The sequence below is a fragment of the Neofelis nebulosa genome, chromosome 7, assembly GCF_028018385.1.
Source record: "Neofelis nebulosa isolate mNeoNeb1 chromosome 7, mNeoNeb1.pri, whole genome shotgun sequence".
In the NCBI taxonomy this organism is placed as follows: Eukaryota; Metazoa; Chordata; class Mammalia; order Carnivora; family Felidae; genus Neofelis; species Neofelis nebulosa.
In genome coordinates, this window is record NC_080788.1 from 606,893 (window position 1) to 617,773 (window position 10,881).

General features: G+C 46.9%; 1 protein-coding gene across 2 annotated transcripts in view; it reads right to left on the minus strand.

The window, feature by feature from the left end:
* IREB2 (iron responsive element binding protein 2) overlaps positions 1–5,996 on the minus strand; it is a 48,005-nt gene extending 42,009 nt beyond the window's left edge. For both annotated transcript variants that reach the window (XR_009263722.1, XM_058736286.1), the window contains exons 1-2: positions 5,859–5,996; positions 4,529–4,618 (exon numbers count right to left, since the gene is read on the minus strand). Coding sequence is in view for 1 of the 2 variants with exons in the window: in XM_058736286.1 (XP_058592269.1) it covers positions 4,529–4,618; positions 5,859–5,877 (109 nt within the window). In the remaining variant the exon portion in view is untranslated. The remainder of the gene's footprint in view (positions 1–4,528; positions 4,619–5,858) is intronic.
* Between the last annotated feature and the right edge of the window lie 4,885 nt (positions 5,997–10,881).

Here is a 10,881-nt window from a genome sequence, read left to right on the forward strand (position 1 = left end):
GAGCTAAGCTAGAGACTGAGGCTGCCATTTGGGGCCACATCTCAAGTTAGCGGGCAAAGGATGCTGGGTTGCAATGAAGCAGAGGGGGCAGAAGATTGGAGATAAATAAAGAACTTCCTCAATTCTGGCCCATGTGCATTTTCTTCAGATACAGCCACCTTTCACCGGCCAGGGAGCTCTGCACTATTACGATAAATCTTTCTTCACTTGAGGTAGCAGGGGTCTGTTCTGTGCCACCCAAAAGGCCAAATCTAGAACACAAAACGTCAACAAAAGCAAAGTTAAAATCAACAGGCCCTTGGACAAAATGTGGAGGGGGAGTGAATATGCAGCTGGACCTGAACAACAGAGTCACGTTAGGTAAAAGTAACCCTCAGAAAGTTCCGCACCGTGTGTAAACTTTACAAGCAAACTATTTTGCTAACCCAACTCACAGCCCTTTCCAGAGTCCAGTGCAGAGACAAGATCAGAAAACACGGACTTGTGTCCCTTCTAGCAAGAGAACTACTCCAGCAACAGACCTGTGACAAGCCAGCCAAGCTAGGTTAAAACTATAGGCGGAAAAAGTCAGCCACAGGTACAGTCTTAACTGGCTGGTAAAACAATCGTCACGTAACGACCAGCCGCGGCCACACTGGGCATCACATAAAATGAGTAAGTGGGCTACAGAGACAGACGACTAGAGGGTACACATTCAAAAAGAAACACAGATAAAAAGACTGGCAGCCTTCAAGTGACAAGAACAGCCTCTGGCTTTAGAAACCCTGGTTCCCATGAGGACTGACGGCTTTCTTCCTTCGTCTTTGGATGTGTGGAAACCACATCTTTCCTTGAGTTTTTGTTCCTTAAGTCAAGGGTAAAGCCTGGAACACGCAGTACACAGTGAAAAAGAAAAATGCTGATGAAGGTGAAGGGAATGGCACGCTTTCAAACCAATGAAGCTAATGACAAGCTTGCATCAAAATTTAAATATCACACACACACACAGCAGCTTTATTTATAAACAGGGAAGAGCTGGTGGGTGAGAAGCTCACCAAACTATTATGCATTCACACAGGCAGTACGGTGCAGCCGCCGGAGGCTGCTGAAGAGTATAGGTATCCTTGCTACCTGAACTCACGCTCCCAGACTCAGAAACCAGAGGATCAGATAGCAAGGGATACTCGTATATTCCAAGGCATGGAAAGATGCTCGTGATACAGCAAGTAAACAAACAAAAAAGGTTACGAAACCACACACACCGTATTTCTCTTAAAAGTAGCACATTTAGGGGCGCCTGGGTGGCTCAGTCGGTTAAGCGGCCGACTTCAGCTCAGGTCACGATCTCGCAGTCCGTGAGTTCGAGCCCCGCGTCGGGCTCTGTGCTGACAGTTCAGAGCCTGGAGCCTGTTTCAGATTCTGTGTCTCCCTCTCTCTCTGCCCCTGCCCTGTTCATGCTCTGTCTCTCTCTGTCTCAAAAATAAATAAACGTTAAAAAAAAAAAAAAAAAATTAAAAAAAAAAAAAAAGTAGCACATTTATATGTATCTGTACCCGCACGTTAAAATGACAGTTTCTGCACTGCCTGAAGTGTTGTCTTCTTGCGTTTCTCATACCCAATCTAGTTTCTTATAAACAATAAAAACTCTCCTAAAAAATAGGCTTTTTCAGAGGCTAGGTTAGGATGTGGCAAAGTAAGCCTCGGCTCTACTATACAGGACAGTAGTGAAGCAGTCAGGAAGGGAAAGAGGGTGAATGAGCTGGCCTGAAATAAAGAAGGGGCCCGGGGCTCTACTCCAGCCAAACACCCCGTGCTCAGCGACGGCCGCTCTGAAACGCTCACCACCGCCAGACCAGTCTTTGCACTGTCCTCCCCCTTCCTCAACACTTCCCCTTCCGTTTGTTCTATTAACTGCTGACCGTTCTCACTCCCTATGTGCTGACTGTCCTGCATGACCTGTCTGTTCAGTATTAATTCAAGTCCTAGTTCCTTCAGAAAGCAGTCTGACTGTCCCAGGGAACAGTGATTTCTCCCCTCCTTGGAAACATCCAGAGATCTATGTAACAGAGTTACTCAAAATCTCGAAGGCTGTAGGCATTGGAGCGCCTGACAGGCAGCTCCCAATCACTAAAAAGGCGATTTGCCAAGGAACTTATAGAAGATCGAAGTGAAATCAATGTGCAGGATGTGTCCACTTCCATAAAGACACCATGAGTTGAGTATAAACCCGGGAAGCAAAAAGATCAAACGGCAATAAAACAAAAAAAACCCCACAGAAGTGAAGTCATTTATGTTGTGCTCTATGGAAAGACAGACCTAGTAAGGAAGGAACCAGGCTGGCTCACTCCCCAACCACTTCAACCCTTTCTCCCTTGCCGCATCTACTGTAAAAGCTGGAAAGCCACCTGTTCTGACCTTTGGCCTCCCCGAAGTGGACAGCGGCCACCGGCCTGGCCAAGGAGACACGGGCGAAAGCAGAGGGCTTTTCTCCCTCCGCTGCCCTTGATTCAAGCTGCCGAGGACATGGACAATGTCTGGAGGTGCGGTGGCTCTTTGTGACCAAAACAACGAAGGCAAAACAGAAAAAAAAAGAAGCCTGGATCCTTGCCGGCACTGGTGCCGTAAGGTCCCCGTCTGCCCAAATCTAGAGTTCCTGCCACACGGGAGAAACCACCTGTCTGCTGAAGTCACTGTACAGCAGGTTCTCAGCTCGACGCAGGCATTCCTGACACAGCATGCAGGGAGCTCAGGAGAGGGGCTCGCAAGAGTCAAGTCATTACAGCTGTCATTCTCCACCTGGCAGGCATCAGAATGAGGGACAGGAGCAGAGAAGACCGTGGTCCCAAACCCCGGTGACTACGAAGCGGGGTCCCCTAAGCACATCTCTGGAAGGCCATCCAACATGGTCCCTCCAGAAGTGCAACAAAGCCTCTTTGTTCTGATGATAAACAAGCAAAACAACCCTCCACTGAAGCGACTCCTCTCTTCCCAAGTCACTTCTTTCCGATTTTATTCCCCCAAGTGAGGACTAAGAAGGTACTAATTATTAATAAACCTTTCCTAATAACCACTCCATGAATAAAACAGAGCTTTAATCCCATGGAAATAAAAACCAAATTTCTGTTTTGAAGGCATTTGTATTTACAGGTGTTTTATTATTTTTTTCATGGTTATAAACACCTCGGTGTTCTGGAACTCAGTTATCCGGATGGCCACGAAAACTTATTTTCCAGAGAAAATTTAGCTCTTGTGTTATTAACCATTCTCTTTCAAAGCATTTTAGTTATTTTTGATAGTTTCCTACTGATTGTTTGCATTTTGGAAATACAGGCCGTTTTCAAATGGGCACATTTCCACAAATTATCCACAGAAAGAATTCATACTTAATTTTTAAAATATCCGCACATATGTTCTTTCAATCATTAAGCTATAAAATATGGGTTAAGAAACTTCCAGGCCAGAATCACTAGATATTTGAAAGTAAAGGGAAATAGAAGATCTTTCTTATACATAAGCACTTTAGCTGTTCCCTGTTCAAGATTTAAAAATTCACCATCACTGAAAGAATAAAAGAAATGTGAATTAAAGACATACGACACTAAGAAAACCACCAGCCTCTCCTAATACAAACCACCGCACCCAAAGATGTAAGGTAAAGGGTACTGCTCCCATTTTGGAGAACCTTTTATTTTTAAAAGGCAACCTGGTTCTAAGACAGGTTTCTTCTCCAAAAATTGAAATATTCTCATGATGTACACGAAAAACTGCCAGTGGCAGTCTACAATATTTAGACACATCAAAATCTACAGGAAAATCACAAAAGCAATCTTCTTAAAGACTATAAGAAGAAAAGATTAAAAGAAAAGCTCCCTCCAAAATGCACTACAATAGATTTCGCATTTATCTTTTCAGTAGTTTTCACTGAAAAATCCAAACAAACAAAAACCACTCTTCCAAACAGGTCTTCTCTTCATTGGCTGGTTCAGTTTTCAATTGTCCACAGAGTCAAGACTTCCATCAGATACCCTAGGGTTGAGGCAAATTCAGTCTTCTGAGCTCTCAGTGAAGGGTCTGACCGTGGTCAGGCACCTGCAAAGGTCTGGCAACGGTGCTGGTGCACAGGCCAGGGCAAGCCATGCCCTGGAGAACAACTCACATCAGCGGGCCCTGTTGACGGTTCCGATTCAAGTACAGCAGGTAAAGAATGGTAGGCACTGTTCACGCGAAAAACTAAAGCATGGGTATGATAGGTATAGAATATCATCAGTCAGGTTTTGTTTTTTTTGTTTTTTTAAATAGTTTCTCTGCGGAAAAAAAACCCACTGCTAAATGAACTTACATTTTTAAATGAGAAGTTAAGGTATGGACTTATACCCTCCCTCAAACAAAAGTCCCAACAGGAGATTTTAAAATGTTACAGGTATGTGTAGGCTTACCTGTTACAACATGGTGGGAGTAAATTTAAAATTTCAGCTGAGCTTAACAAATGCAGTTTTATTATTGGAAACTAAATCCCTCCCCCCCACCCCGAAAATTTAAGCAACATTACCATACTTGGTGCCTCCAAGTCTAGGTACATTGAAGAACTTCTTACGTGAGCTGTCATTTAATGTTTCGATAAGGTACTCAAAGGCGTATCCTGAAAAAAAAATTATAGTTTCATGAAACACAGCTGCTAAGTACCTTAATGCAAAGTGAAAACAAACAGAAACCAGCTTTGTCCATTAAAATCTTCTGCAATGGTGGAAACGTTCCATATTTGCAGTGTCCAATAAGGGAGCCAATCAGCCACATGTGGCTACCTGAAATGCAGCCATAGCCATGGAGGAAATGAATTTTAAAACTTAATTTTAATTAATTTCAACCTAAATAATCACGCACGGCTAGGGTCCACTGTATTGGACAACAAAGTTCAAAGCATGATTCTTGTCACATAAAAACAGGTGAAGTAACGAACTCCTGAAAGGTGGCAACAAAGAATATCCAGAGAGGAGAAATAAGAATGATTTAAATGATGTACAGGCGTTTGTTTGGGGGAGGCCCTGTCCTGAAAAATGCTAAGTACAGATAGAACACTCTGAGAACGCCACAATGACAAGGGTTGGGGTTTTTTGGTTGTTTTCTTGTTGTTGTTGCTTTTTTCAAATAATCGAAAGAGATTTTTACAGAGTGTGGGGCAACATGGATAAAATCAAAACCACACGAAAACAAGAAACTTGTCCGGTAAGACCCTGCCAGGTCTGCAGACCCAAAGTACAAACGAACAACAGAATTTCCCCTTAAAGGAGAGTGAAGCGAACCAAGAAGTCAGAGACCCGGGGGTCTCCGCGGAGCGTTCCCAGCTCGCACCGTTCCCGGGAGCAGAGCCTGCGGATCTTTTGTGCAGACTCATCGCAGTGGGTGGGCAGGACCCTCGGCGTTAGCACCCCGGCCCACTGTGGGAGCGGGAGCGCGTCCTCCCCCGTGGAGGACGAAGACGGGGGGGGGGGGGGGAGGGGGGGACCCGCGCCGCAGTGGGTGCTCCGGGACCGGCCGACCGGAGCCCGGCCTTGACCGCTTCCCCCTCCCCCCACCACCACTCCGGGCCGGAGCCCGCGGCACAGGGAGGGGCTCAGCCGAGCGGCGGGGGTCCACCCGCTGAGGCGCGAGCCCCCGGCAGGGAGACCCCGCCCCCACCCCGGCTCCGCGGACGGGGGCGGCCGGGAGGCAGGCGGCCCCTCCCGGCCCCGGAGCCGCCGAGCAGCGGCCTCGGGCAAGCGGCGGGCCCCGCGCAGGCCGGCCGGCCGGCCGGGGCGAAGGCAGCGGGCCCAGGGCGCGCGGCCCGCCGGCCAGGCCCGGGCGAGCGGAGCGGGGAAGCGCGGCCGCGGGCGGAAACTGACCTGCAGCTGGGGCGTCCATCGCCGGAGACCATAGTATCCCTGCGGGGAGGGGGCCCGCGGGGGAAGGCGGGGGAGGCCGGGCGGGGAGAGGGAGGAAGGCGGGCGGGCCGGCGGGGGAGCAGGAAAGGGGCAGTCTCGCGCAAACACCGCGAGAGCCGCAGCGCCGGGCCGGCCAGCGCTCGCGGGATTTGCCGCCCAACTGTCGCGAGATCTTCGGACGAGGAAACAAAGAAAGACAAGGGGGCGGGGCTCCCGGAAGGCGGTTCTCCTGGCCCCGGAGCTGGAGTTACAGGCTTGTGGCCGCCTCGGGTGTCCTACTGGGCTTGTGGGGTCGAGCGGCATGCGGGTTCCCGTGGGGAATCCCGGGAAACCCCGGGACACCAGGCGCAGGAAAGCCGCCTTGCCCTGCACACTGGCCTGGCTTCACCTGGGCGCTCAGGTGGAGCCCGCGCGCCTTCCAGGAGCCCCGGCCCGGCCGACTGCGGAGCGAGGTCTCTCCCTGCGTCCCTCCGCCTCCGCTCCTCGGGCTCTTGGCCCCCTCGGCCGCCGTACCAGCCTGTGGCAGCCAGGGCCCCGGAAAGGGCTGCATGGGCTCGTCCTGCCTCCCTCGCCCCCCCCCCCCCCCGCTACGGCCCCCACCCCCGGAACTGCCGGGTCCAGGTCGCGTGGCTGCACGTGCTGACCTCGGTTCTCCAGCCTTCCTGTCCTGAGGGGTGCCCTTTCTCCGCCCAGCTACTGAACGTCGGGGAATAAACAGGGCCCTGCTCTTGCGCCCCTTCTCTGAGCTCCCTGACCCACCTCACCGTTTCCCTTCCATGCTGATGCTTCCCAGTCCACCTATAACCCAAACACATCTCCTAAGCCCAGAGGTGTGTATACTAGTACCTACTGGACTCGTCCACAGACACCCCAGACAAAATCTCCAAAACTGAACTCATTTCCCCCCTAAAACCCACTATTGTTTTTGTACTGCCTGTCTCACTAAACGTACCACCATCCACCCAGCTGCCCAAGCCAGAAACCCGCCTGTCATCCTTGACCTCTGTACCTTTGATCCATGACCCAAGACCTGGCCATGAGTTTATTCACCTCTCCAACCAGACTCCCCTGCTACCACTGGGGGCTAGATTTGAACGTTTCCTGTCTGGATGACTGTGACAATCTTCTCAAAAAGAACCCAGGACATGAGTGCTATTGTAATCTCCCTTTTCATGATGATAAACTCAGAGTTAAGTAACTTACCCAACATTATCCAGCCGCCAAGTGCCTCAGGACTTGGACTCAGTTCAAATGGAGGAACAAGTCTACATGTTTAACTTAGTCCTTCATGATCTGGTTGGTATCTCATACCTATTGTTCATACCCTTTTTCAGGGAGCTGATTTAGGCAGAGTCACTTCTCTGTCACTGCAATAATTCAGGGTACATTAAAACTATACCCAAATTACTTTTATTTGTAAATGGGGTTAACTTTTAGCCTCAGATAATTGTAGCAAATGTGTTATTATTTGTGTGTGTGTGTGTGTGTGTGTGTCCCATCCTAAACATCTGGGAGTGTGTTCAGTGGGGGAGGTTGTCTGATTCTTGTGCAATTCTGTCCTGTGGAGCGCAGGTAATCTAACATTCATTAATTGCCAAAAGTGTGCCTCCACCATGGTAACAACCAGGAACACACTCCCATTTTCTGAATGTCTTGCTGAGAAGAACTAACTTAGATCAATCACCATGTGTTTGTGGCTGGACACACTGCCTTTCTTAAAAAAAAAAAAAAAAAAAAAATTATTGAGATTCAATTCACCCACTTTAAAACCTTTGTGATAATTATAGATTTAAATGCAGTTGTAAGAAGTAATAGAGACCCTCATAGTCTTCACCCAGTCTTCCCCAATGTAACAGTACAAAATCAAAATAGGAAATTGACATTGATACATTCCTTTGACCTCATTCAGATCTCAGCAGTCTTGCATCGTCCACTCCTTTGCCAGGTGTACGTGGTTTTATCACCCGTGTAGACTCGTATGACCATGGCCATACTGAAGATACAGAATGCTTCCAAGGATCTCTCTTGTTGCCCTTTTATAATCACACCCATTCTCCATCTAGGCTGCACTCCCGTCATTCCTGAGCCCCTGCTCAACCACGAATCTGTTCTCCATTTCTATAATTTTGACATTTCAAGAATGTTATACTAACGGAACCGTACTGCATATAACCTTTTGGGATTGACTTTTTTTTTTTTAAGTTTATTTATTTTGAGAGAGAGACAATGCAAACGGGGGAGGGCCAGAGACAAAGAAGGAAACAGAGAATCCCAAGCAGCCTCCATGCTGTCGGTGCAGAGCCCGACGAAGGGCTTGAACTCACGAACTGTGAGATCATGACCTGAGTGGAAATCAAGAGTTGGATGCTCAACCAACTGAGCCACCCAGGCACCCTAGGCTTTTTTTTTTTCTTCCACTCAGCATCATTCCCTAGAGGTCCATCCAGGTTGTTGTATCATTAACTTGTTCCTTTTGATCGCTGAGTAGTATTCCCTCGTACGACTGTTCCACAATTTATCCATCCCTCGTTGAGAAACATTTGGGCTGTCTCCCATTTGGGGCTATTATGAATAAAGCTGCCGTGAGCACCTATGTGCAAGTTTTTGTATAAACGTACGTTTCTATTTCTCTGTAATAAATGCCTAAGAATACAACTGTGGAGTTGTAATTGCATATTTTGTGTTTAAAGACACTGCCAAACTTTCCTGAAGTGACTGTACCATTTTACATTCCTACCAGCCACATATGAGTGATCCAGTTCTATGTTCTTGCCAGTGTTTGGTGATGTCGCTATTTTTTATTTTAGCCATTCTGATAGGTGTGAAGTGATAGCTCACGTGCCTTTAATCGGTATTTCCCTAAGGTCTAGTGAAACTGAATACCTTTTCATGTGCTTATTTGACATCTCTGTATCTTCTTTGGTGAAATGCCTGTTCATGTCTTTTGCCCACTTTGTAATTAGAGTGATTTTTTTTCTTTTGTTTTTTTTCTATTGACTTTTGAGAGTTCTTTATACATTCTAAATGTAAAGTCAAAATGTGGTCTTTTGGGGGCGCCTGGGTGGCGCAGTCGGTTAGGCGTCCGACTTCAGCCAGGTCACGATCTCGCGGTCCGTGAGTTCGAGCCCCGCGTCAGGCTCTGGGCTGATGGCTCGGAGCCTGGAGCCTGTTTCTGATTCTGTGTCTCCCTCTCTCTCTGCCCCTCCCCCGTTCATGCTCTGTCTCTCTCTGTCCCAAAAATAAATAAAAAATGTTGAAAAAAAAAATTTAAAACAAAATGTGGTCTTTTGTCAGACATGTGGTTTGAAAATATTTTCTCCCAATCTGTAGTAATGTTCGTTGCTTTTTCTCCCTCACACACTGCTTTTTGGACAGAATTGGAGTTTTCATTAGCAAGGAAGAAGAGGAAATAACCATAAGACTGGGAACCCCCAGTGTCCGGCACATAGCACTAGCCTATACCCTCCACGAGGGCACATGCCTTATCCGTGTTATTTCTCGCTACGTCCCCAGCATCTAAAATAGTGCCTGGCACAGAGTAGGTACCAAATAAATATTTGTGGAATGAATGAAATGACTTGTTCAAGGTTGTACAACGGGCAGTACCAGATTAAAAAGAAAAGCTAGTAATTTGGTTCTTCTTTCAACATTTAGAAAATATGTATTCAGTTTTTATTTAGAAGAGAGATGAAGAAGTTGAAGGGAAAGAGAAGAGGGCCTCCCCTAACAGGCCAAACGCTGACAGGAACTGTCCGTTGATCCTTCAGCCGGCCCGTGGGAACCTCACCTCTCTGCATCAGTCCAAGCATTTTTTCCAACCACATCCATATTCTTCAAAGACAATTTTGCACAACACATTTTTTTCAAGTTTCCGTTCTACGAAGATGTCTGGCGCTACATCGGTGTCCTGGGCAGGATCATCCGTTTTTTTCTTTAATTAAACTTTTTATTTGAGAAAAAATAATTCAAGGACACAGGAGTTATGAGAAAGTTACAATAGACTTTCTTGCACACGTCACCTAGATTTATTTAGTGCTAACATTCGTTACGTTTGCTCTACCTCTCTCTATGTATTTATATATTGCACAATAAGATCCCCAATATTTGGGACACTTGTTTATTTTTCAGCTTGAGGTGTAATTGACGTATAACACTGTGAAAATGTAAGGTGTACAATGCGACGATTTGATACACATATATATTTGGAAATGATCACTACTGTAAAGTTCATTAACACATCCATCACTTCGCATAGTTACCTTTTTTGTGTGAGAAATTTTAAGATCTATTCTCTTAGCAACTTTCAAGTAACAATAGAGTATTGCTAAGTATAGTCACCCACCCTCGTGATTTCTTATTCTCATTCTTCCTGAACCACCCGAGAGTAAATTACACAGATGACAAGCCCTCAGCCCTAAAAACTGCACCATGTATCTACTAAAAGCAAGGAAGTCTCTTACGCAGCCACAGAGACATGATCACCTTCAGGCAAGTTAACATTTTATAACGCTATTCTCTAACTGATAACACATATTCAAAATTTGCCAGCTGTCCCAATATTGTCCTTTCTAGAAACTTCTTTTAATAATCCAGGATCCAATCTAAGCTCAAGCATTGCATTTCGATGTCACATCTCTTTTGTCTCCCGTAATCTGGAACTTTCCCTCTGTTTCACTTTACGGCACCGACACAGTTGAACAGTAACGGCCCCCCGTGGGCTCGCCCAGCTGTTTCTTTAGGATTAAATGTCGCCCATGTGCCTTTGGCAGGAAGGCTGCATGAGTGATGTGTCCATTTTACCGCAGCATATCACAAGGCACCTGATTTCGTTTAGTTCCCGTTTAGTAACCAAGCCATCTCTTATCTAAAACCAGGTCACCTATCAACTGTGAGTCTGTGAGGTTCTAGAGCCCAGGTTTTTACCCATCTGCAGCTTTGTGGCTTGGCACAGTTTCACTTATTGTGAGGGGGGGGGAGTGGAGGC